Source organism: Anser anser (assembly GCF_964211835.1).
Source record: "Anser anser genome assembly, chromosome: 1".
Lineage (NCBI taxonomy): Eukaryota > Metazoa > Chordata > Aves > Anseriformes > Anatidae > Anser > Anser anser.
The window spans coordinates 100,112,274-100,139,491 of NC_139720.1; the positions used below are offsets into that span (position 1 = coordinate 100,112,274).

The 27,218-nt window shown below is 41.0% G+C and overlaps 2 protein-coding genes across 11 annotated transcripts in view; one reads left to right on the top strand and one right to left on the bottom strand.

Moving 5' to 3' along the window:
* Positions 1-21,453, top strand: part of STXBP5L (syntaxin binding protein 5L) — a 206,639-nt gene extending 185,186 nt beyond the window's left edge. For 5 of the 10 annotated variants that reach the window (XM_083834588.1, XM_083834584.1, XM_083834589.1 and 2 more), the window contains 7 exons: positions 5,822-5,923; positions 9,658-9,897; positions 10,864-11,224; positions 12,201-12,366; positions 14,711-14,822; positions 15,183-15,403; positions 16,468-21,453. In XM_083834588.1, coding sequence (XP_083690714.1) covers positions 5,822-5,923; positions 9,658-9,897; positions 10,864-11,224; positions 12,201-12,366; positions 14,711-14,822; positions 15,183-15,403; positions 16,468-16,509 — 1,244 coding nt within the window. In that variant the 3' untranslated portion in view covers positions 16,510-21,453. The remainder of the gene's footprint in view (positions 1-5,821; positions 5,924-9,657; positions 9,898-10,863; positions 11,225-12,200; positions 12,367-14,710; positions 14,823-15,182; positions 15,404-16,467) is intronic. The other 5 variants (XM_083834593.1, XM_083834591.1, XM_083834585.1 and 2 more) reach the window with 2 other exon arrangements.
* On the bottom strand, positions 5,963-18,754 carry LOC310899681 (uncharacterized protein; the record flags this gene model as incomplete). Its single annotated transcript, XM_083836407.1, has 4 exons — positions 5,963-6,426; positions 9,227-9,296; positions 16,397-16,473; positions 18,616-18,754. 4 exons carry the CDS (start codon positions 18,752-18,754, stop codon positions 6,353-6,355), a joined length of 360 nt encoding a protein of 119 aa, XP_083692533.1. The 3' UTR covers positions 5,963-6,352.
* Positions 21,454-27,218: the final 5,765 nt, after the last annotated feature.

Here is a 27,218-nt window from a genome sequence, read left to right on the forward strand (position 1 = left end):
TTCACAAGAAGTTGCGTTTTAAATTTTCCTTTGGTGAACCAAAATACATATTTTATGCCCTCGCCAGAAGGGTAGTATTTCAGGTTAGCATTTGGTAGGATTTTATTCTTCAGCCTGATTAGAATTTTGATTAGAGATTGCTATCTCAGAAGTACTAAGCACTTTCTATACATAAAGAGAAAATCCTTTGTGTGGGGGTAGATGATTCTTGCCTTTTCTTAAGCTGAGTGCCTGTCTCTGAAGCACTGATGACGCTTGGAGATTTTTTTTAAATAATTCTTCCAGTTCCTACTCTTAAAACCCCTTCTTAATTGATTAGATTAAGAAGATAATACATTTTGGTGACTAATCATAAGATATCTGTTAGAATAATATATCATTCTTCTCACATTGGTTTTCAAAAACAACTTATTTAAATCTGATCTTTTGGTACAATAGGAACTATATTTCCAGCATTTTCATTGAGTGCATTTTCGATCAGCCTTCACACACTAAATTTTTCTGATTTCATTTCTGTTAGATGTCTTGGTCTGTTCCAGCTCTGGACTCCAACTAGCATCCTGTTTTGCTTGCAAGTGTCTTCACAGAAACATTGAAACAGTGATTATATTAACCTTTTGCTTAGCTTCTTTGGGGAAAATATGTATTCCTCCATGGCTTGCCTTCTGTCCTGTGACACAAATACAAATCAGTCCAGGTGAACAGGCCCAAAACATCTGTTCTTTTTCTGCATAGAAAAATAAAATCTTTGTTTCTATCTAGCTTTTATTGAACTTTTAGATGAAAGAAAACATTGACGTTAAAGAATAAAAATAAAATTCTTGTGGGAGGGAACTCATTGTGGTTATACTGGTATAGCTGGGTGGATATGTGGATGTGTGCACAGATACATATGCTGTCATGCACTCCTCATTGCTTTAATAAATTCCAGCTAACTCTGCTAAGCGTTTCAGATTTGAAATGTATCTGTTTCTGCTTTTTTCAAACAACCTGCTTTTTTAAGCAGTTTGTATTCTCTAAAAGGTTTTCTCTGCCATGACTTGCTAGTTGCCATCAAGAGCCTGTGCTGGCAGACTCTGACTTTTCTTTCCTTCTCATTGCCTGCATTCACACAGAAATTGAAACATTCTGTATTTGTCTGTCCATGTGTGCTTGTATCATATGTCTTAGGAAGGAAGTAGAGACAGTGTATTTTCACTTTGAAATTTTGCATTTGGAAATCTATTTTCTCCCAGCATCAGTGATAGAAAACTGTCTTTCTGGGTTTTATTATTTTTTTTCCATTATGTAGTTTTTAACTAGTCCAGTTTTTACAATCGTAGACTGGAAAGACCATTTAGATCTTTGTGCTACAAACTTAACTCTGATCAAGAAATCCTTACAAGGGTTTGGTATGCATTGTAATTTTTTAGGAATGCTAAGAGCAGAGTTTTTGTAAATTTGCTTTAGATTTCTTTAAAATAATTCAGTTTCAGTATTTACCTCAGCTTTTGGATTAATTCTTTTGGTTATATAAAGTTAAAATTTGATATAGAATACTTGAGTTGGAAGAGCTGAGTGCTGGCAAAACAAACCATTCAAGAATATTTAGCTATTATCTCTAATAACCTTATCAAGAATTCTATGGCAAGTACAATGCAATTTCCATTTTAATGGATCCAGTATACTTTTATACCTGTAGATTTTCTTTTGAATCTGCATAGTTCTATAAAATTGTTGTAAATTTTTCTCTTGTCAATTATGGCTATACTGTTATGCTGTCTGTAGAAGTGCTCTATGCATATCACATTGGATTTTTTGAACTGGATGAGCAAATGGGACCATTTGGTTTCCTTTCCAAGTTTGGGATGGGGAGTGGTGAGAAGAGGGAAATCTCTGTTTTTATCATTAACCCCTTTTTTCTTGGTTCAGTTGGTTCTGAAGCCCACATGTAGATGTGAGCTAATTTCTTTCCGGGAAAGAGAAAAACAACATAGTTCCTTGATCTAGAAAAGTGTTGAAGAAGCAGCACAAAGTGATTCAAATACATGGCAGGGAACTGCAGAGGGGAAGGGAATAAACTGCTGTTCATGCCTGCTGAGAGGACAGGATATGTAATGGACATAAACTACTAAGGCAGAGCCACAGTTTCATGGGGACAGTCAGCGATTAATTTCTATCACAGGGATAGTTAACTGCAGAAATGGGTTCTCTGAGGAGGCTATTGCATCTCTGGCAGGTTTTCAGAACAGCTCATGCTCCCCACCACATATCCTTTGTCATGCCTCACCATATTGCAGTGGATGGCTTCTGGGAAACTTCCTTGCCCAGGCAGCCAGAAGAACTGACATTTATCTGGTCCTCTGGGCATGTTACAGCTGCCACGGGACCACTCTTCATGAGGCCCCTAAGGGACATGTTTTTTCACAGACAAGCTTTCAAAGCAGATGGAAAAGCCCTTGACTTGAGATTTTTTTCATTATTTCTCTGTGAGGGGATCATGGTGTTGGTTCTGCTTGTGAATCATTTCAATTCTCTTAGCATTTGAAGTTACTTCACATAGCTGGTAACAATAGGAATTGTATAATAGGAAATAGCTTAGAGATATTGTGGTAAGCCACAGTCTCCACTAGTTGCTCAGTTTGTCACCACCAGAATGCTTAGGATCACTCTCAGCTAAGCATCATAGCCATTAGGCTGAAGTAAAGCTCCCCTAACATGCCTGGGTTACAAGTGGCGTAGCTTCCAGGGAAGACATGAAGAATGTCTTCATGTCTCAGTGTCCTCATTGTACCTAGTGACCACAGATACAGAAGGCGTAGATGCTGTCAGTCCTCTCAGGCTGGTTTGTGCCTCCAGCTTTCTGCTGAGTGCTACAATCACTAGACTGCAAAAAGCCAGTGGAGTGGTTGTCATTTAGACTGACTCATAATTTTTATCAGATCCAAACACTGCTTTCCCTCAGAGGTTTCAGTGGAGTTTAAAACCTGATTACAACAGAGTTTTCCCTATGTCCCTATAGTGAGGAGTGGAAGTCTAGAGACTGGGGTACCTCGTGAGTATCTAATGGCCAGGAGAGGCCGGGTAAGAAAGAGAGAAGAGCCTTGTCTGCATACATCTGTGATGCTGGTGCCTAAATTTCAACTCTATTGGGCTAGATTGAGTTTGCATTTGTTTTTTCCTGGGAGCACATTTTCTTTGAGGTTCTTGTAGGATGCTGGGTCCACTTGCTTCCTCATAGGAATCTGCAAATTTTCCCTATTTTTAAAACTAACTAAAAGAAAGCTCTGTTCTTCTTCTGTTCACTGAATGTCTTGTCAGTTTTAATTTAAATGATGATTTGATTCCAAGTTAATCTGATTTCACGCTGTACACTAGGCATGTTGAATTTGGAGGGCAGGTGCACTGCATGCTCAACTTTACTTTTTTTTTTTTTTTGCTTGCTAGCAATCACCTCAGATCAACATAAACTGTTTTTCTATATCTGAAATAATTTTTGAAAGTTTGGGAAGTGGAGCATACCATTAGATGGTTCCTGGTACTTCTCTGGCAAAACGGTATAGGTGTGGGGCTGAACAAGGGAAGACCATATGAATACTCTGAGACTGTTCAAGTTACATTACAATAGTATTCCAAAGGCTTTTCTTTTTTTTTTTTTTAAGCAAAGTTTTTCTGACTACACTTCAGCTGCACAGGCAGAAAATCTATCAGAGAGAAAAAAAAAGAATGCTTTCACTTGCTTTGTTATAACTATTTTGACTCATTTATTGAATGGACCCAAGGCTTTTCTTCTATTGCACCTTTTGTCTCCTCCTGATTCTTGCGTACTTCTGCATATGAAAGCTATAGAACATACTCTTCTTTCCCAAACCACCAATGGTATCAAGAGACACTTCAGCAGCATAGCTATTTTAGGTAGGGGTCTAGATTATGGAGAATTGTGATATCCTTGATTAAGAAATGTATGTCCAAACTATAATCTAAATCCAAACTGAGCTCTTACTGTTCTGAATATGAAGACAGTTTGCTTGTGTAAGTAAAGGGAAGTAATTCATGCAATCAAATATGGAAGCTTGATAGACATTATTTACTGTAAAGATCTCTAGCATTTTTATCTTTCTATAAAAATGCTTATTTCTACATCATTTTCAATTTGAAAAACAGTTTTGCTCTAACAGTTCCCTTCTGTTTTTAAAACATGCTGAACTAAAACCTAAGCCTGAACTTTTCCATATTCTGGAAATATCAAAATAAAGATCCAAGTCTGGTGACTTGAATCTGTTTTCTCTTTCAGGCCTTTATTTGCCATCATGTACATACATCGTCTTGTATTAGTATAATTCTGTGAAGTCATTCAAGTTACACTGCTATTACTATAGCAACTTCAGGACAGTACATTGCAGAACTTTTTCAAGGGAGGGCTAAGCATCCCACAGGTGTGGGCTGTGTGTAAGCAGATACAGTCACCCTGGTCTGAATGCATTCCAAGCAATATATTCACGTGCTTTTCGACATAGTTTTAGGGCAACTTATTTGAGCTGATACAGTAGAAAATAATTCGCAGCAAGAGTCTAGATTGTTGCATTGTTTGTGCCTAAGACAACTTCTGCTGCTTTCTAGTGAATTGCTTTGATGTGGAATGCAGCTTTAGAGTGATGCTATTAAAATGTGTTTGAAGATGTTCTTAGCCAAGTAACCGTGCAGTGTTCTTAAATGTGTGAAAACCCTGCAGCGTTACTTCCTGCCCCTTTCTCCTCTGTGTTGCTGAAGCATTGCCGTCAGTAATACGGTTCAGTCTCTGTCTGTATGATGTGTAATGTGTGCAAATTCATGTTTGAAGTGTAATTTCTTTACTGTATGTTTACATTGGCATTCAGAGCTTTGCATGCTTTCCTGATTCAATAATTTAAAGGTGACAGATTTCTCTAAAGATATTAAGGTGATGATCCTTAAACTGTCAATTGTTTTAATATTTTCATTAGCTTCTGGTAAGTCTGATGTTTGGAACTGAAACTTTAGAAATCTCCAGGTGAGGAGAATATAAACCATTTAACTTTATTTCCAGAATATATTGATTTCCATATCAAAAAAGGTTGATCTTTATATATGTTCTTTAAGTAGATCAGTTATGCAGTATGTTAAAACCAGGAAAGAACCTATAATATTTAGGCATCTTAGGCATCTGACAGTTAATTGCAAAACTCTCCAGTAATTAAAGGAAACATTTAGGGTGAAAATACTGATCTTTCTCACTGGTAGTTTAATTTCATTCCTCATAACAAGTCATACTTTTGCTTTCATGATTCCTAACTCCAAAAGGAAATTGGCTTTATGCATCTGTTAGTCCTTACTCCGTTATTTTAGAATAATTGCAATGACAATTTCTTGGAAGAGATGATATGTAAGGATGTGTTCCCCTTACAGAGCATTTGCTGCAGCTGAGAATACAGAAGTCAGAACGTTCCCCTGAAGAGCACACATCAGTGGTATAAATATTTTCATTAGTATCCCCTCTCCTTTTTCTTTAATTCCATGGGAAAGTAAGGAAATTCCAGCGTTATATCCACTAAACAAAAGGGAGAAGATCTCTACAAGTGCTCTGTGAATGTGGCAGTTGAAACATATGGAATCGTTCACTCAAATTGTCTTTTAAATTCTCAGAAACACCCTAAACCCTAAATTAAATCTTCTCCTATACACCATTGCACTGCAGCAGGACCACTCTGTCATGCAAGGAAAGAGCTAGGACAATAACTGCTCAGGGCTGCTTTCATACAAATGTCATGATGACGGTTGGCTCAATTGTTCTTGTCCTTTTGCAATGCATGCGATTTTGTGGCAGTAGGTTACATTTCCAGACGGGCAATGCTTCAGCAATTACATGGGATCAGTACATTCTCACACGACGAGCGTCACTATACAGCTCACACATGGATGAACAAAGGTAAGACTCAAAAACACTGGCTTCGTTTTTATCCTAGCATGTGAGTTGAAGTGTTCTTCTGTGTTTCTGTCAGTGAGGTGGGTAGCAAATTAGAGGTTTTGTAATTGTTTTTAAATCAGAAGCCTTCTACTTGTATGCTGTTGCTCATAGCTTGAATTTAACAATCAGTCCAATGTGAAGGAAATTGGTTCCCGAGTGTCCATCTGCATCTCACTAACTCATAACATGCATAGAGCAGGGTTGAATGAAAACACTTTGAGGAAAGCAGGACTACTTTTAGGCAAGTAGTGGTATTTCTGAAGTATGAACCTAACCCACAGTATGCAGCTCTTTGAAATTCACTCACTGCAGATAATGACGCTTTTGCTCAGAACTGCTTAGATTCTGGTCTAACAACTTGAATAGCAGCATATCCCAAGTCATAGTCACTTATTGGCTCTCAGGGGACACTGGACACCTCTGATAGTGCACTCTGCTTCCAGCTGCAGGAACAGCCTGAAGACCTGTTTGAAAAAGAAAAAAGAAAAAAAAAAAAGAGCCAATAAATGGAAATCTACAATGGGAAGACAAATAAAAATGACATGCTAGCCTAAGAGAGAGACAGCTGAATGGGAACAGGGGGTTCACTGGAGTAGGGATATATGCCTCTCCAAGCAAAAGGAATACTGGACATTTCAAAGCAAGAGGCAATTTAGAGGCAGGAGCACATTTATGAGAAAGTGCCAAGGATCTTCTGGAGAGGAGAAGGAAGGAAAGATTACTGGGGAACAGAAAAGTATCTTCTTTTCACATATGAATGGTCTATCACCTTACTGAAGCAGGGAGACCACATAAGCTTTGTTTAACCTCGGTTAAAGGGAGTACATGGAAGTGGTACTGGTGCTGGTTCAGAGTCACACAGAGAAGTGTTGTAGCTGACATTGTTGAGACACCTGTTTTGCTGTGTAATAGAAGGACAATATAAGAGGAAATCCATAACATGGTGGTTGGGTTAAGAATTAGTATGGACTGGCAGTGTTTGTACAGGAGAAATTCTAGCAGATGGAACACCATTTTAAAACATAGAAATTAGGCTAGGTAAGTTTTTACAGTTTCACAAAGAAAGTGCTGTTATGTTTCTCGAGGATATAATGGAGCAGTTTTGAAATAAAGAATTTAGGGTATAATCTCTTTGAGAAAAAGAGTGTCATGGGAATAGCACTAAACTAAGTTTTATCCCAAAATCTAGGGAGAAGAGAGATTTCAGCCTTGGTTTAGAGCTAGCCAATAAAGTCACATAGTGATTGCAGCCTTTCATGGGTTTTGTTTTGCTGTTCAGATATGTTTAATGAAATCAGATTTTGAAATGTGTCATGCTGGTCTTTTGTGTTTCAGTTTGAGTAGTGTATTTAATATAAAATAGCACAGTATGTTCCCAAAAGTGTCCTAAAGATTATATCTGTTAATGTCAGTTCTGCTAAAATGTCTTAGTTAACTGTACTGCACAGGAGTGAGGAACACTTCTTGTTAATTTAGAGAGGGAGAAAGCTTGATGACACATGCAAATGGCACATCATATATTTTAAGGTCCATGTATGTCGCCTACGCTAACTAAGCAGATGCATTTGTCCTTTCCACATCATTCTCAGTTTGAGCACCACCATACTTGAACTTTATGGCTGTGATATTAATATACCTTTTAAAGAGAAAATGAATTACATAATAAGATATTTTAAAAATAAGGTACACTGAATTAAAAAAAAAAAAAAAGATTTGTATATCAATCCATGCCTTGAAATTACTGCCCTCTCCTGCTCTGCCCAGCTTTTTGTGGTGCCCAGTCACTTTGCTTAAGAAGGAGCTGGGCCAACCAGTCCACTGCAGAAGTACGAAGTGCTTGGGGTTATGGGAGACAATAATTCTCAAGGTATTAGAAGCTGTATTTGCACATGAATAAAAAATCCCAGTTTTATGCAGATATATTTAGCAGTACTGAGCTAGAACTAGAGTAACAACAGTGCCTACTTGAAGAAGGTGAAACAGGGTGAAGAGAAGGCAGTGCTTAGAAATTCAAGGAGACAGAAATTTCTCTTCCATTAGAGTGGGACCAAAGTGCCAGGAAATGTTATCCTGCACAGCTCCTGTTTGAAAAACTACAGATACCCTCCAAGAACAGCAGCTGTGCCAAGTGTGAATGAGCAGCATGTGAATCTGCCCCCACCTCTGCGTGCCAACACAGGCATGTAAGGTGGCATATATAGTAATGCCTGCTCTGGTTCCAGTAATGTTTTGCTGTGGTTCTCTCCAGTCTTTCCCAGGTAGCTGCTGTGAAGAGGATAATTTCAGCAGTTTACACGGCGTGATCTGGGTAGGGGAATATAACGTTGCAACATGTTGTCCAAGGAGGATTCACCTGCCAAACTGCTGCTTCTGATGGAGAGCAAGAAACATACATACAATATGAAGCTTAGCCTAGTTTTAAATTGGAGTACTTGAGAAAGTTATTTTCTATTCCTCTTCTCAGTCATTTCCACTGGCTCTGAATAGATAGCTCTCTATTCTGAGGTATGAGACAGATAATTCACCAAACACAAATCTGCTTCATAAAGATAGGTTCAGAAATAAGCCTTTTATCTCTGGTCCAATACCTTCAAATATTTCTCCGTCTCCAGAGCCTCCTACTTCCTCTAGTTGTTTATGTTGCAGAAGAGAATGTGAGGTTTCCAGTGATCGAGACTGGTCTTGACTCCAGGTTGGTAGACAGCAGCACTAGCACTAATCATTTTGCAAACACTATGCTAGCAGCCAGCCCTGCTCTCCTTTTCCCTCTGACTCCTCTAGTCTTCAGTGACTTTTTAGCCTCAGTGTCCTTTATAGCCTCCAGTGTGTTGTCACTGACATTTCCCGCTAGTGCCAGCAGCTCCCTTGCATGATTTTGTTCTTCCTTCTTGGCACAAGGCAAAGCAAAGCAGGAATCCCTGAGCCCTACAGCAGTCAGACCATGTTCACTGTCACTTCCCTCAGAATCGCCGTGCCTGTGTATTTGCAGTGAAGTCAACACAGCTCTGTCTGCACCTGGCTCTCACTGTTGCCTGCTAAAGCTTAAGCAAGAAGATGAACCCATTAGTGCCAGCTCACTATGCAGTTGTTGTCTAGGGCACAGAGCACGTTTCTCATTTCAGCGCCCAGGAAACCAGAGCTGAATTGTGCCCTGAGACATCTCAGATGCTGGGATCACTTTAGCAATGGGTGTATTTCTCCCAGAGAGCAGTTATTCATAGCTTGACAATACACGATGGCTGTGAACTTAGTGCTACTACTTACTAGCAGAGGAAACAGCAGCAGAGCAAAGGACACGTGTTCTGAAGTTGGTAATGGCTCCTCCCTTCGTGACCTGCAGCGACGAGATACATGGATTAATTTTAAATGCATTGGTAACATATGGGTCTAAAATTATTTCATGCTATTTAGAACAAGTCCTTTGAGCTAAGGCTGTTGTAAACTCTAATTAGTCTATGCTAATCTCCATAATAAGCAGCTATTTCTAATGCAGCTCTAACTGATGAGGTCTGACAGCATTTTCCACACATTTATACATTGGCAGGAAGCTGGTGTGGCGTTAGTATCAGACTGTTTGCCCAGGTTATGAAAATGCTGTGTTTTCTGTACTCTGCAGGGAGTTTGTATTTGCCGCAGGCTTGTGCTTGCTCTAGGATTGCCAGCTTATGCCTATTCAATTGTATTTATTTATGCAGAAAACCGGGAAAACTCCTTCAGCCGTTCCCGAAGCTCCAGCGTGTCAAGCATCGACAGGGACTCAAAGGAGGCAATTACAGCTTTGTACTTCATGGAGTCCTTTGCCCGAAAGAACGACTCTGCTGTCTCCCCATGCCTCTGGGTTGGAACGGGCCTTGGTATGGTCTTAATCCTCTCCCTTAACCTGCCTGCCAGTGACGACCTACGGCAGTCAGAGCCGGTCATGGTGTCGCCAAGTGGTAAGAGTGCTGCTGTTTTCCTGTTTATTATCCATCTTGGTACAACAGGAGAAAAACTGCATGGTTTTGTACAGTCTTTTTGGCAGAAAATTCTCAAGAAATGTATCAAGCAGTGGTCACTCGCTACATTGAGGGTGCACAGGTAAAAAGATACACTTGTGAGAGACCCACAGCTTCACAAGCTGAGGCACTTTGGTTTTGTTACTTCTGAAGACTACCCTACGTCTTGGGCAAAGTCATGTGTAATTTTTGTGACGACAGGGAAATTAGCAGGGCTCCTTCATACTGGGAAATAGCAGTCCTGTATACAGCTCTGATGCAATCCTGTCTGGGATGCTGTGAACAGTTTGGCTGTCTTTCCTGTCAGAAGGCTGCAGAGAAGCAGAAGGGAGTTCAGGAAAGGAAACACAAATGTTGGCAGGTTGATGTACCAGGAGAGATCCTTGGCTTAGTGAGTGACAGATGGCAGAGCAGAGAGGACAGAGCAGTAAGAGAGGTCAGGTCTGAGGAGAGGCAGTATGTACTTACCACGTTCACAGTAAAGTAATGATCAAAAACAGAGGATACACAGGAATAGAGGTAAGCCCCCACCACAGTTGGTTTAGAGAAATAAAACTGGATGGACACCAGACTAAGGAGAGCAGCTTTAGTGGAAGGGTAATAAATATCCTACTGGTTTAACATAGAGATAAAAAAACAGCCTATTTTTACGGTGTTCAGTAGCATGTATTATATAGATTATTTGATATAGGCTGCCGGAGACCTTTTCAGTATTGACAGCCTATTTGTTCACCTTCCTGTGTGGTCAGGAAGAACTGAGCGAGGACGACTTGTCACCTTAGCTAGATTAATGTGTTTGCTGTATTTACAAAAGAAAAACCTAGGTGTCAGCTATGCCTTGTGTCCACCATACTGACAACCAGTTTAATTGTGATGCCAGTGCCAGTGAGAGATTATATTTTGCAGGCACAGTTCTGACACTGAAAGGAGCCGTGCTGACCTTCGCATGCTTGGACTGCATGGGGACGTTGACACATCCACCATATGAAGTATGGAGGGACCCACACAGTGCTGATGATGGTGAAAAAACAAGAAAAAGGAAACTTGTCATGCATTCCCCTTCCTCCTCCCAGGATATGGGTGATCACCAATTTGCAGTCATTTGTTCAGAAAAACAAGCCAAAGTCTTCTCATTGCCTTCCCAAACATGTCTTTATGTCCACAACATCACCGAAACGTCCTTTTTATTGCGAGCAGATGTGGTCACCCTCTGTAACAGCGTCTGTCTGGCGTGCTTTTGTGCCAATGGGCACATCATGACACTGAGGTACTTATCTAACTGACTTTGTGGCAAAACTAAACAAAGGGGTGGCACAGTGCTGTCACGTTCCACTTGCATTTGCTGTAGGGTGTGCTTACAACATGTCTGATGCTCTGCATTAACTCCTGGTGGGTGCATTTAGTGCGCATTTTATATATAATTAATTACTCCACTGGGAGCCCTGCCTTGCCTGTTGCAATCCCTGTTCCTTGGCCTGTCTCCACATGGGGAGATAAGGCAGCTGCACAGCAAAATGAATTCTTTTATTTCATAGTAACTCCCCCATGATGACAACTAATGGCTGATGACTTATAACTAGCATGAAACATTGATAATTCTGCTCAGTTACGGTAAGTCAGCTATAGAGCAGTATAGAAGAGCTCAGGCATAGAAATGGTACTGTTTATCCAGTGTGAAGGGGTGAGTCCCACTCTTGCAATTTCAGATTTTTCCACTTGGAGCACCTAGTTTCTCTGCCTCGTCATTGCCACCATTGAGCTGACTGTGCAGCATCACTGTAATTGTGCCCCTGCGTTCCCACACCACCCCTTCCCTGCCCAGGCCATTTAAATTGAATCAGGATGTACAGCTAATGAGGTGAAGCAGGAGAAGCCGGAGTACAGGTAAGGGGATAGAGCCTTTGCCCACAGGGTGCAAACAGGGCCTTGCCATGCCATTTCCCACCTCTGCCCACATGGCAACTGGCACATGGCACAAGCCGTACTGTGTTGCATGAGTGTCCCAAATCGAGACAGCAGCAGGAGCTGACTGTTGAGGTAAGGCAGCTGGATCTTCTCCCTGCAGGGAAGCAAAGTATGAAGGGAAGGCACTGTGTTGAGGGCAGAATTTTTTGGCTTAGAGATGCACTTCAACTAATCCAGTTATGAAAAGCATAAACTTACACATTGGTTTAAAATGCAGCCATACAGCAGATGTATCACATGTGGCAGTTTGTCTAACCTAAGTATCTGCTTCTCTTCAGCTTACCCAGCCTTCGCCCACTGCTGGACATCAACTATTTGCCTGTAACAGATATGAGGATAGCGCGGACCTTTTGTTTCACTAATGAAGGGCAGGCTTTGTACCTCAGCTCTCCCACTGAGATCCAGCGCCTAACGTACAGCCAGGAGATGTGTGACAATCTGCAGGTATGGCCCAAAAACCTCACTTCACTGCCTTTGTCTGTGTGGGAGGGCCAGTGGCCTGAACAGTGAACATCTGTAAATTGTCGTTTTTACTGCTAGAGTTCTCAAAATAACATTTCATGCCAGGCTATGATTTCTAATCAAAAGATACTTTTTTCAAATGGTTAAATAAGTAATACTGGCATTTCCAAAGATGATATTTTGTTGTCAAATCGCAAGCATACCTGTTGGTGAGGGGGGGAAAAAAAAAAAAGGAAAAAAAGAGTATTTTAGTTCTTTTCTAATATGTCAAGTGACATCAAAGACAAACACGTTCCTTTGTGCTTGCCCGGGCTGACTGATGCCAGAGAAGCGGATCAGAGAGAGGTCAGCAGCTCTGTTGCTGTTCAGACTCTTTTGTGACAGTCACCTTGCTCCTGTGCCCTAGTGGCTCGCCCGTGTCTCCAGCCTGCCCTCATGTAATTGCAATCTCTGCTGGCTCTGTACAGAGCCAGATTTGCGCCCAAATGGGACTCTTCACAGCCTGCTTCTCTCAAAGTCCTACCATACGAAAGACCAACTGTTAGAAATGACTGAAGGGAAATAAGGGGAAGTTACAAATTCATAGCAGCCACAGCAGTTGGTACCAGCATGTGTCCAACCACATAGCAACTGTGTCAGTGAAAATAAACGTTCCTTCCCATATTTTATCTTTTTTTTTATTATTATTTTAACTCCAAAAATATCTTGATACCTACAGCTTTCAGTAGATGAGTGGGAATATGAGACAAACTGGTGTTGATATTATCAAAAAATACACTCTGTTTTAATATATTATTAATTATTTACTGTTGTTTTCACTCCACTAATTGGCATTCCCCTTCTTCTATATGAGGAAAGCAACTCCCATTGTACGTTAAAATACAGTAACTACAGAAATGGTCTAATTAAAATAATTTATTTTGAGCAAAGGTCTTCACAATGTTAGATTTGGGTTTTTTATAATGAAAATGCAAATTAAAATGTCATTTACTGAAGAGGAGGAATTGTGAGAGGTTACAGGGAGAAACATGAGTAATAAAAGAAAAAAAAAGAGGGTGAATAAGTGAACTAGGATAGAAATATAAAAGAAATGGTCCTGCCAGCGCTCATTATGCCCTAGGGAATAACATGTGCTGAGCTGCTCAGATCACATCACAGCACTGTCTGTCTCAAGTCTGAAGGAGCGCTGTGAGGAGTGAGCATTGCATACCAGCTTTGCACAATGGAAAAGAGAGAGTTTTGCAGGGAAACAATTTTAAAATTATTAAAAGGTTTGCTCAATGTATCTTAGATGGTGAACCTATAGCACGATGCTGTTACAAGCTAGATTTTTATTAACCTTAATAGCGTCATGCAACAACAAAATGGAAACAGCCCTTGCTACTCTGTACTGATGAGCTATGACTGCTTGTATCTTGGCTTTTATGCAACAGGGACTGTAAAAGACTTGCACAGCCATTAGCCTTGTACAAAAGGCAGATGACCCAGCATCACCTGCTACCTTAGAAAACAAGCCAGGCTGCATAAGAGAGGCCACTTAAGCTCAAAGGGATACGCTAATTTTTCTCCCTAGAGCAGGTGACTATGCCGAGGAGCAGTGAGTGAGTCACAGCTCTGTCCTAAGCACTCAGCTTCCCAGGACCCTTTTGTGGAGAACAGCTGTGTCTGCCTGTTGAGGCATAGATGAGCAAACATGGAGCTGAGCAACAGGGCAGCATCTGCTCTCATCACACAGCCTTGCTGGTTTTAAACTCTAATCGGACCATATGCTTTCTTTACCAGTTTTATTCTGGAGAGCCCACCTTCCTAATACTGCTGCAAATAAAGCTAAGCCTGAGATTTGTTTGGCCCTGATTTAGTTCAACTGCTCCAAAATCTCTGTCACCATGACAGTGCCGCCAGACATGCTTATTTAGCATTACTGATGGCACTGCCAAAATGCACAATAACAATGATTAGGAATGAAAGAGGGGCACGTGGAAGGCAATGGGCTTTTATTTAAAAACAAACAAACAAAAAAGAAACCTCTGAACTGCTAGCAAGCACTGAAATCAGGTATGCTATAAAGAGAAAACAGAGAGTGAATGCCCTGCTTGCCTGGATAATCACTAAAGCAAAACACATAATTCACAGCAAATTGATTATTCAATTACAGTGTCGCCTCTGCTGTTTCTAAGCAAAATGTGATCTTACCACTGATGTTTTCACAAACTTGAATATATCCAATGTATGTGGCTTTTTAAACTAATGCAAATGAAGCAAAGACCCAGACCTGCTTTCACGTCAGTAATTTTTCACATGGACTTTTGCCTGACTTACTTTCTAGGACATGCTTGGGGATTTGTTTACTCCTGTGGAAACACCAGAAGCCCAAAACAGAGGCTTTCTCAAAGGACTTTTTGGAGGAAGTGGACAAGCTTTTGACAGAGAGGAACTTTGTAAGTGACTATTTTTTCCTTCCAGAAGCTGGTACATGGGATCTCTTGCTCTTATCATCTAGGAATAGAGTGGTACATAAGATTTATATGATCGGTGGTTAAAAAGAAAAAGAAAAGAAAAAAGGGCAGGGTTCTTGGTTGCTTTATCTGTGATTACTTCACCTCAACAGTTTCCTTTAAGCAATGGAGGGGTGGGGGTGCACAGCAGCACTGTAGATGGGCAGGTGCAGAGAGCAAAGTCCTCCACACATGGCATCTACACACAAGGTGTCATCGCTGCAAGGCCGCAGCTCAGGGACCAGAAGCACCAACAGCGCTACAGCCAATGACTCATTCCCTGTTTCTATTTCTCCTTTGCAGTTGGTGAGGCCACAGCAGGAAAAGCCTCTCGCAGTCTTGCCCAGCACATACCTGGATCAGGAGGAATAGAAGGTGTGAGAGGAGCTGCAGGAGGAGTTATTGGGGACCTGACTCGTGCACGCATTGCCCTTGATGAGCGAGGACAGAAACTGGGGGAGCTGGATGAAAGGACTGCGAGCATGATGGCCAGTGCAGAAGCATTTTCCAAACATGCACATGAGGTAAGAGCCCTGGCACCACACACACAGAACCAGGAACCACAAACTCTACAACTATTCCTTTGCTTCACTTCAGGAAATTCAAATACTGTGCTCCCCATTCACCTGGTCATATTGTTTTAGGTGTACTCACATTAACTTAAATGCTGTTTTTTCTGTTCTTTCCCCTGCACAATGGAATACCCAAAATAAACTTCATTGCACATCTCTTCCTTTCATGTTTTCATAAAATGAACATCCATTGTTAACCTCTGAATTTAGAATGTGGTACTTCTCGTCTCACACTTTTTTCACTATATCATCATGACTAGTCTTTTTTTTAAGCTGCTTAGTGCAGCAGATCTATGCAGTAGGGCAGAAAACAAATAGGTGTGTACATAAGAACACTGACAGATCTTACTGGCAAGAAGAGGAGAAAACCTCTAGTACAGCACTGTGATACAGTTATTTAGGATAATACTGTGCTTAGAGGTGGAAATAGAAAGCTCTTCCAGCCCATGCTGTTAAAGCTGGGAATCAACGAAAGTGAATTTTTTTTAAGATAAAAAGTATGAAAGACTACTTCCCCAAAATGTATGTTCTTCAGTTAACTGTACAGCTGGTTTAACATGCATTACATCTCTGGGTAAGATTTTTGTGTTTTTATTGACTTTTTTTAAGTGTGAGGCAAAAATACATGGAAGGAACTTGTCCTGAATGCAAAACAGAGTTTATATATTCAGCGCATATATACTGTGCTCCATAGATGAGCTTCTTTCTAAAGGTGTTAAAAGCACTGGCAGTTCCTAGTCTTCTGTGAAAGGAAAGTGGTAAAGGAGTTAAAGTTCCTCAGGAAAAATCTTTTCATGAACAAAAATAACAGGTAAGCAATTATATATATGTATATATTTTTAAGAATTTAACAATTACTATATAAAATATTTAAAACAAGATCTCAGTGGAATTAAGACCTGATGATTAAAAAAAGGAACAGTAATGCACTACTTCACTACTTACGAAGTTTGTGATGGTTCTCATGCAGGACAGTGTTTTATATCCCTTTATTTGTTTGTTTCCCATTTCTGTAGGTGATGCTGAAATACAAGGACAAAAAATGGTACCAGTTTTAAACTTTTAAAGAATCTGCTTGTGGCTTTATTAAGAACACTGTTCAGGGAAGCAACGTTCATTCCCAAATCTACCAGTCACGGGTCAGAAACAATTTTTCTCCTAGAAGATGTTTTCCTCTTACAATATTGGATTCATCACAGTGAGATTCAAGGAGAAATTTTTTAGGCCATGAGATGGAAGCTAGAGTCATGTGGGTCTTACTCCAACACCTGGCTTATGCAGTAGCCAATTTTTTCCAAAAGGAACTCAACCATCACTGTGGCATGTATTTTTCAGAAGCTGTAGGTATGAACTGTGGGGAGTGTGTCTGGTTAGAAATATTCTGTACAAACTCGAATGTTAATGCACTTACAAAACTTTGCATGACTAATTGACATCTTAAAAAAAAAAGAAAAAAAAAGAAAGCATGTTGCGACTGAAGAAAAATGGGATTAATTTCTATTGAGAAAAAAAAATACTTAGATGACAAAAAAATCTTTATTTTTTAAAAATGAGACTACAAAATGTCAGTACATTTCAAGCATGTTTGCTACTGTTCTCAACATAAAAAATGCATTGAGCTGTGTTTTCTTATATGCTATTTATTTCCCTTGAAAAACCTTGCTCGAAATAAGTGCTGTTTAACTCCTACCAGAAGAATAAATAACTTCAAAACCTATGCCCAAACTTTACAGATTTTTCAAGTAGCTAGACAGGCACCATCTGAAATGTCATTAAAACATGAGGGTAGATGGTTTATTTGCAATTCAGAGTACATGACATGTCATCCTTATCTGTACTTTTAAAAACGTGCTCTAGATTTATCTCACTTGTCCTTGGAGGGGGCTATGGCATTTTCATCCCCATGGTTTCAGTATCACTTGGTTGCCTTATTTCTCTGTAGCAGGAATAGAAAACAAGCTTAGGAACTCTTGAAGTTAGGAAGGCACAATGGGAAACCACAGTGCTACAATTTGGAGAGTCCCATCAGTTTCCACTGACAAAAGCTGCTTAGCAGCTTGCAAAACAGTGATTTATTTTTTTTTTTCTTAAGTGTTTGGTTGAAATTATGCTAAGGAAACTGTAGATCCCATCAAGCTAGTAGAGAGAGCTCACAGCAGCAAGAGTAAAAGATGGGCCAGGGAGGAGCATGAAAAAACTGTCAACATATGGCACTGAATTGGTACATAGAGCAAATGACACCACAGGTGTGTGGCAATTGATTTTCTGCTTACACTACTAAAAGTAATTTGCTTCTGCTTCAAAGTGGCTTGATTGGTTTCTACAGAGAACTCAGCAGAACACTCTCCAGCTTGTAGAAGACAACACTAAGTAAAACCTACCTATCACCTATTTATGTGAATGGATTCCTAGTCCCTAGGAATATGCTGCAGTTACAGCAGCCTACAAGAACCTCACTACCATACAGGTGACCTGTTAAGTTAGAAATTTTTCCAACATTGGCTTGGAAACAAGGCACTGAAGACTTGTTTTCATGTATCTGGACATAGCTTCAAATTAGAAAATGAAAGTGAGGAAAAGGAGGAAAAGCAACATTTAATTTTTTTTTTCTGTATGAGAAGAGGTACAGATGATGTTCCTTCAAGGAGTCCTGACTGGCATTGATGCAGACAGACAGCATCCCCTCATAACTAGATCTTAACTTCACCAGTGTTCAAATGATCTCTTTCAAGGATGCTCTTCCCCTATCTTTTGTTTCCTTAAAATGGAGCCCAGGAAATTGTACGGTCTGGAAGTCTAGAGTCTAGCTTCACTATCAACACAGCTGTGCAAGTTAAAGGGATGGAACAGATCTGAGGTGTAAAGTTTTAAATTCATATTTTAGCATAACAGGCATTCTATGCTTTACAGGATTTTTATGTTTCTCTGTGGGCAAAATCCAAGTGAGAACCCTGACTGGTCTAGCTCAACTGGGAATGAGACACGAAAAGTTTTCCTCTGTCACAGGAAAAACTGGACTACAGTTGTGAGAACTGTAGAAAGTTGCTGGGAAAAAGGTCAAAGCCCAGCAATGCCTGGGTTTCCACTGAGAGTTAAGGAACTGAAATCGTCCGTGACCCAAGATGATGTCTGTGCGTTTGTGTACGAGGAAACAGCAAACTCACCACTCTGATGCCAGTATGAACTGGGTCGGAGAACTTCTTCCAGTGGCCAGATCCCAGAACTGGTCACTTGCATATGAGGAAGTATCACTGTAACCAGGCATCTAGAATGATAGATAAATGACAACAATATTAGAGCCATTCTATATCTTCTGTTTCGATGTATATTCGCTCTGCCTGTGCTCTGGCCTATATCCCCAAACCACTAGTCTCTAGGCAACAAAATAATTTTGTGCAGCAGATCATTTAAACCCTCCAACCAACTTTTTAGGCCTTATTCTTCCTACCTTTTCTTCTTTTACAGAGAAGCTAGGTAGTCTTCTTTACTGTCAAGATACCAACCAGAACTGGTTCTCTACCCAGCCCTACACTCGTTTATGCACTAAGACAGCGCAAATGAGAAGGCCATTACCAGTTGAAGTGTGGCATTTGTATATCCATAGGCTACAGGGCCAGTGTCTGCTATAAATTGGTGTAATGTAGTCAGCCTTTAATAAATCAGCCCAGATGAGTGCTAGCGCACTGTGGTCAGGCAGCAGCAGGCATACTTAAATGGCAAGGTAGGCAGTAGTTCTGCTTAAGCTTTCCATACACTGCACCTTGTGTAGGTGGCGAACATCGCAAGCCCGTTACCTTGACTTCAGTGGAAGCATCTCTTCTGGCTGGAGCTGGAGCCTGCTCCTGGTTTGAGAATCAAGTGTAAAAAAAAATTAAGAATGACTTTTAATTGCTAATCGCCATAGCATGCCCTGGGAAAAAAGTGTCTTCAACAAGTCATTTACATGATGTCTGACTTACCTTGGCAGCTGCCAGTCTCTGTCTTAAAAAGAGGGGAAAAAAAACTTCCAGTAGATTTCCATTTTATGCAACAGAAAAATTAGAATTTAGCATCCCTCAAACTTAAAAACATGAATAAGAAATTGTAAAACAACTTTTCTCTAGTACTCCCCATTAGGTCACAGCTGTATCTTGCTTTCCACTCTTACTATTTCCAGACAGTTACAAACTGCTATTTCTGTTAAGTTTACCACTTGTGACTATAATTATCAATTTTCTGGTAGTCTGTAGAGATCTAAAAAGTTGTATATGTTTGTATATAGAACATTCTATATATAAAAATATATATATGTAATGTATATGTTGTATAAGTTTGTTAGTGCACACTGTTAAATGCTTTCTATCAAGATTTACCATGTATGTGGAAAAAAAAAAAAAAAAACTTCGCTTAAAAACTTGAATGAGGGAGGAAAAATTCTTGCCTGACTGATTTATTGTGAAATGAGGGGGAGTGTGGGATTTTTGAAAGGCCTGACCTGAACACTATTAAAGGCTATTAATGAAAGTACTAAAGTCACAGCATTCAGAGCAATGAGCACAGCTTCTGAATTGCTGTAAGAAAATTAAGGACACTAGCTGTCACTGTATGTTGAAATCATGTGCTTTCACCTTTTCCACTAAGACAGCACCACCTCAAGCAAATCCTAAACCTGGAGGTAATCTTCAACATCGTAATCCTCAGTTACAATAGACCAGATTGCCTAGAAAGATATTTGTTCAATTTAAAACACGCTTTTTTTTGTTGTTCGTTTGGATACCCTTTTCACTCACATTCTTTGCAGAAGTTCTCTGTCACAACCACATCCCAAAACCTGATGCACAGAACTTGCAACAGCACACGCACACATCTGGGTTTGACCAGATGTGTTTACACTTACGCATAGAACTGTAGCTAGACAGAGCATGCAGAGAAAATACATTAAATTAGGTTATTTATGTGTTTTCAGAGTAGGCAAGTCTTCAATGAAGTACAAGCTATTTTATTAAAAAACAAATCCATTCATAGAGCGTTAACCTAAGCTTCAAATACTGAATTAAAAGACAAAGGAGAATTTGAGGATCAATTTTTGTTTTGTATAATCACCTGTTTTTTAAATGATTTAATTTTTTTTTTTAATAGTTCAACAGGTCCACTATTTACATCAATTAGACATTCCCTGTATTACCAGAATAGCTTCCTACATGAATATTTAGCAGAAATACTCTATTTATTACGCATATTTTATAAAACTATCACATATCGAAATTCTCTAAAACATATTACTTTTATGGAAGCCATTTTGCACCAAAATGTATTATAATGAAGATATGCATACAAAAATATTTTTGTCAGTATACAATTTAAAAAGTGAAGAAAATAGTGCAGCTTAAGTAAAAGCTGTGTTCAACCTCAGGACTCCTCCATTTATAAGATGTGTGTATTGTAACAGAGACAAAAAGCCAGATTTCATTTAATTCCACCCCTTAAATACCCTGGCACCTGTACATCATTTTTCATAACCTAAAGGTGAACTCAAGCACAGTATAATTCAGTCTTGAATGTTTTTTTGTCTTGGTATGGTCTTAGTAAGAACACACTCTCTCTCATTAAGGAACTACATGTGGCCATTTGTAGTCAACTCTTCATCTAGGTGTATAAGCAATAGTCATGTAAATGAGTGTTTCCATTCATGTGTTTTGTTTCGTGATTAAATCAACAAATCAAACATTGTACTTTTTTTAAATAGCAACCAATATTCAGATTCAGTGTCAAGGAAACGTGGACAGAGTACGCGTGGGTTTGTTAACAAGTCATTACCTGTATTTCACAATGAAGGCAGATCTGGGGTGAACCACACACTCCTGTGCTAACCCTTTCCTGTTTCGCAGGTATCCTAAGACAGCACCACAAAAGGAAAACTAAGGCATCTTTAACTGAAGCTGTTTGAAGTTCCCAGTTTAAAAAATAAAAAATTGAAAAAAAAAAAAAAAAAAGAGGGAAGGAAAATAAAGAACTGATAACTAGTTGGTGTAGATCTCTTTTTTCAACCTGTACTCCTAGATTCTTTATAGTAGTTCAAAAGGTGAGTAGTTTATGTAAAGCTTTTGGACGGATCTTACACTACTAAGGAAAACAAAATCCAGCCACAGCTGTTGCTGAGGCTGGGATGGCCACATCCCTTCCTCCAGCAGCTTGAACAGGGACAAAACCTGAACCCAGATAACACGCTTATACTTTACTGCATGGAGCTCATAATTGTAATATCCATCCCCAGAAACATTAACCTTGTACCTGGACTTCTTAGCCAATTGGCAGTACCCTTCACGTCACTTCCAATGCAGGTTAAAAGCAGTCCTGTAAAAGCTGAAATCTCAAAAGTGCAGGATCAAGCTATTTTTTAAGGGCACTTACCAGCAATGTGATTCAGTTGCTCTGCCAGGAGAGGTTCAAAAATGTCAGCCGAAGCTACTGAGCTTCCAGTTCACCTTCCTTCTTTTCAGCTACAGATTTATAGGAAAAAAAAATGGCAGAAGAATCTCTGCAAACTCTCTTCTTGATAAAATGCAAATATAACGGGACAAAAGCAAAAGGTCTAAAACAAATCAGATCACTTATCTTTTGTCACCCATCACTCTCTCCCACCACTGCCCAGCCACAAGAAAGTACAGAGCACTTTTAATAGGTACTGATATAAAGAAAGCTTTGGCAAAAAGATCACAGCAAAGAAAGATTTCAGTATGCATATGAGCAAAATGATCAATTAGCCCCATCAACTCCTTCCAAAAAGTGAAATTCCAGTTATTTGAAGACCTAGTGGATGAGATCCCCTAGAACACTGCCCTTCGGGACAAAGGAGCTGAACAGAGCTGGCAACTCTTTATGGACGTTTTCCTTGGAGCACAAGAACTCTCCATCCCCTGTGTAAGAAAGCGAGCAGGGAGGGCAGAAAACCAGGATGGCTGAGCAAGGTCAAACTGAGGCGCAAGAAGGAAATGCACAGGCAGTGGAAGCAGGGACAAGTGGCCTGGGAAGAGCACAGGGATGCTGTCTGAATGTGCAGGGATGGGATCAGGAAGGCCAAGGCACGGATGGAACTGAGCTTGGTAAGTGACGCAAAGAATAACAAGAAGGGATCCTATAGGTATGTTGGCCAGAAGAGAAAGGCTAAGGAGAGTGTGCCCCCTCTGATAAACAAGAAGGGAGAACTGGTAACAACAGATGTGGAGAAGGCTGAGGTACTGAACAAGTTCTTTGCCTCAGCCTTCACTGCCAGTCAGGCTGCCCACGTCTCTCGAGTCCCTGACCCTGTAGATGAGGGCTGGGGGAGCAAAGTCCCTCCCACTGTAAACAAAGAGCGAGTTCAAGACCACCTGATGAAACTAAACACGTACAAGTCTGTGGGGCCCGATGGCAGGCATCCCAGGGTCCTGAGGGAACTGGCTGATGGAGTTGCTAAGCCTCTCTCCATCATATTTGAAAAGTCCTGGCAGTCAGGTGAGGTCCCTGGTGACTGGAAAAAGGGAAACATCACTCCTGGTTTTAAAAAGGATAGAAAGGAGGACCTGGGGAACTACAGACCAGTGAGCCTCACCTCTGTGCCTGGAAAGATCGTGGAACAGATCCTCCTGGAAGCAATGGCAAGGCACATGCAGGACAAGGAGGTGATCCGAGACAGCCAGCACGGCTTCACCAAGGGCAAATTGTGCCTGGTCGGTCTGGTGGCCTTCTGAGATGGAGTGACTGCATCAGTTGGCAAAGTTGCCAATGTCACCTACCTGGACTTCTGCAAGGCCTTTCACAGGGGCCCACATGACATCCTGATCTCCAAATTGGAGAGAGATGGATTTGAAGGGTGGACCATTCAGTAGATAAGGAATTGGCTTGAAGGTTGTGCACAGAGAGTGGTGGTCAACGGCTCTATCTCCAGGTGGAGGCCAGTGATGAGTGTTGTCCCTCAGGGGTCTGTCTTGGGACTGATGCTCTTTAATACCTTTATTCATTACATAAACAGTGGGATCGAGCGCACCCTCAGCAAATTTGCAGATGACACCAAGCTGAATGGTGCAGTCCATACAACAGAAGGAAGGGATGCCATGCAAAGGGACCTGGACAGGCTTGAGAAGTAGGCCCATGTGAACCTAATAAGGTTCAGCAAGTGCAAGGTGCTGCACTTGCATCGGGGCAATCCCAGACATGATGATAGGCTGGGAGAACTCGTTGAGAGCAGCCCTGCAGAAAGAGATCTGGGGGTTCTGGTGGAAGAAAAGCTCGACGTGAGCCAGCACTGCATGCTTGGAGCCCAGAAGGCCGACTGCATCCTGGGCTGCATCAACAGGCCAGCAGGTTGAGGGATGTGATTGTCCCTCTTTGTTCTGCCCTTGTGAGACTCCATTTGGAGTACTGCATCCTGGTCTGGGGCCCCAGCACAAGAAAGACAGAGCTGTTGGAGTGGGTCCAGGAGGACCACAAGGACGATCAGAGGGCTGGAGCACCTCTCCTATGAAGAAATACTGAGAGAGCTAGGTTTAGCTGAGTTCAGCCTGAAGAAGAGAAGGATCTGGGGAGACCTCATTGCAGCTTTTCAATACTTAAAGGGGGCTTATAAAAAAGATGGAGAGCAACTTTTCGCTGGTTCAGATAACAATAGGACAACGGGGAATGCTTTTAAACTGAAAGAGGGGAGATTTAGATTAGATGTTAAGATGAATTTCTTCACTCAGAGGGTAACGAGGCACTGGAACAGGCTGCCCAGAGAAGCTGTGGATGCCCCATCCCTGAAGGTGTTCAAGACCAGGTTGGGTGGGGCTTGGAGCAACCTGGTCTGGTGGGTGGGTAAGAAGTATCTGGCACACACATATACACACACACACCATGGCGGGGGGTTGGAACTAGATGATCTTTAAGGTCCCTTCCCACCCAAACCATTATATGATACTGATGACAGGTGTTCCTGCTACTGAGAATGGGGAAGTTCTGCCCAGTACTGAAAAGGGTTCAGTAGTAGTTTGCATCAAAATTTGAGCCGTTTTGTCAGGAGAGTGGATATGAACTGAGTAGAACAAGGCTGCTCAACAACCTAAGGGAAGGGGCTCTCCGTTTGAGAAGCTGGGTCACATGGGGCCATGTTATGTGAAGACAACAGTCTTCTTCTTCTGGTGACCTCAGCTGTCTGTTAGGACTGGATCCTATCCCGATTTCTTTTGGCAGGCAGACACCCACCTGCTGGTGCATCAGCCAGGCAGTGCCACGCACAAGACAGAACTAGGCAGCAGCAACTCTGTGCGTGCTGCATGACAAAGCTGCCACACTAAATGCAGCTTCTAACTCTTCCACAGTGTACATCCATCATCTTCTTCCTGGCCTGTCAGACCACACTTGTTATTGCGCACACTCTGCAGAGCCAACAAAAGGCAAAACTGGGCTGGAGAGACACCAACAACCTGAGGAACAGAGAGCAAACACACAAAGGCATCAGATCCTGGCTACGGGAGTGACCTGCACTCCATTTATCTGGTCCCAAGCAAGAAAAAAGTCAAGTTTACAGCTGGGCCTTGGCACATCATAGGGTATAGATGGGAAGGCAAAAATATGTAAATAAGCAAATAATGCAAGCAGAAAATCTCCTTCTGGGTCACTTACCAGCGTCAGAAAATAACAGGTATTATTTTCAGCACAGTTCTCAGCAGTGCCTCTGCTTATCTTACCTAAGTCCTGTTCTGCTTCCCCTGCTTGGTCTCATTAATAGTTAAAGTCTGATCAGAATTAAGGAATGTAAATAGCAGCAATCAGGCAACAGCTCAGAACCAGTCCTAATATCATGACTCAAACACAGCAGCTGCCTCGCTTACAGAGCAGTGGCCACCTTTTATGTTCTCATTTGATCCAAATTACAGCTTAATTATAATGAATCCATTGAGTTTGTTTATCAAAATAAGTTTAGTTGTGTGTCAATCATTTTATTGATTAGCATCTCCCTGTATAGAGAGCTTGCTGAGAAATACACACGAGGTCTATCCTTCTGAAATCCTAAAGAGAGTATGCAGGAGAAAAATATTTCAATGTGCCAAAGAACAAGCAACTCAAATTATAGTAACTCGAGTGAGGCCTGAAATACAGCACAGGTGTGCCACCGCATGACATCCAGGAACAGGAACTCATTAGGCCTTGTGAACTGATAATGAATCCAACTCAACATCTTTACAGGCAGAGCACACGAATGGTCAGACTCCAGGGTGCCGAGGCTCAGGTCTGTTAACAAAAGCTTTAATAAGCCTAGAATAGAGAAGAAACAACTGTATCAAGTGAATGCCGTGGATAAAGAGCTCAGCTATGAGGTGACAGATGTGGTAGAAAACCACTGTGTAGAGAGGGCAGGAAGGTAACAAAGAAATCTTGATGTAAAGTGAAGAAAAACAGAAATAAAAGCAGGAAAGAAGGTCAACTGAGTGCTGAGAAGAGCGGTCAGGGCATCATCACCTGGTGCTTTGACTCAATACCACATACCCATTTTGCTGCACAACACGCAGGTGGTGGATCAAAGTCCAGGATGTGACCTTTTGTGTGGGGGCCCCATTAACATCTTTTAAAACTCACCATGTTCTTGAAACCTCAGAGCCAGATACTTCTGATGTCAGGATAATGGCCATGCCAAAACCACTGTATTTGAAGTTAACAAGCTCAAGCATGCTATCAGGCTGTTCAAAGCCAAGCATGCATCATCTCAGATCAGGTTATAAAGGAAACTTCAAAAGTACACTTCTTAAAAAGGATGCAGCAGAAGTTCAGAAATGAAAGGAGAATAATTAAAGGCTTGAAAATTTCTCACAGTAGGCAAGTATGGAAACAAGAGATTGCTTACTTCAGGGAGGAAATGCAGAAGAGAAGGCATAATAAAGTAAATAGAGACAAAGGAGATGACAAGAAGCACCTGTCCTCCCCTTTCTTGTAACATACAATGGCCATACGATGAAAGTAATAGAATTCAAGATAAGGCACTGAATGAAAGTGAATAAAAATAGCTGAGCTTGTACAGCTATTGTCCAAGTCAATGCATCAATCTGGAAGGAAAACAAAATCACGCAACATGAGGCTTAGCCAAACCAGGAGGAGAGTAACACCAAACGTTGGCAGGTTAATTCCTTGTGAGCTCCTTCCTTGTCCCCTCTTTTAAAGCACCTGATCCTGCCTGCTGATCTGAGTCAGCCTCAGGACTGGCTCAATCTGAAAAAGCCCAAACTTCCAGAAAAATCTTTCTGCCTGACCACAGGGACACAGTCAGAGACACTGTAGCAAAGCACAGAATAAAATCTGAGCAACTTACAGCAAGGCTACCAACCTGAGGCTTCCCTACGAGACTGGTCTCTGAAGAACCACAGGTCACCCACCATTCAGTGAAACCTCATTAACGCAACAGACTTCAAACACCAGGCAAGGCTGTCACTTGAGCCAGCCAGACTGAGATGTTTTTCTTACAGTATGAATTGAAGTTAAGTTTTTAACCAATAAATTGGGTCTCATTCTTTAAAATGAAGGCTTTAGATGGAGATTTTGTGTTAACTACAAGATTCCAAACAATATCCCTCCCAAGGCCAGTTTGCAAGGTAGTAGGATGAATTACACTAGTCAGTCACCAAAACACTTTCCTAAAAGTCAGAGGCCAACCAGGCACCAGCTGCTCAGTGTAGCTATAAAGCCATTTCTGCACTTGAATACCAGCAACAGAATTAATTACAGAATGATCCTAGCAGATGCCTATAAAATTCAACATTAATTACAAACACCGTGACAT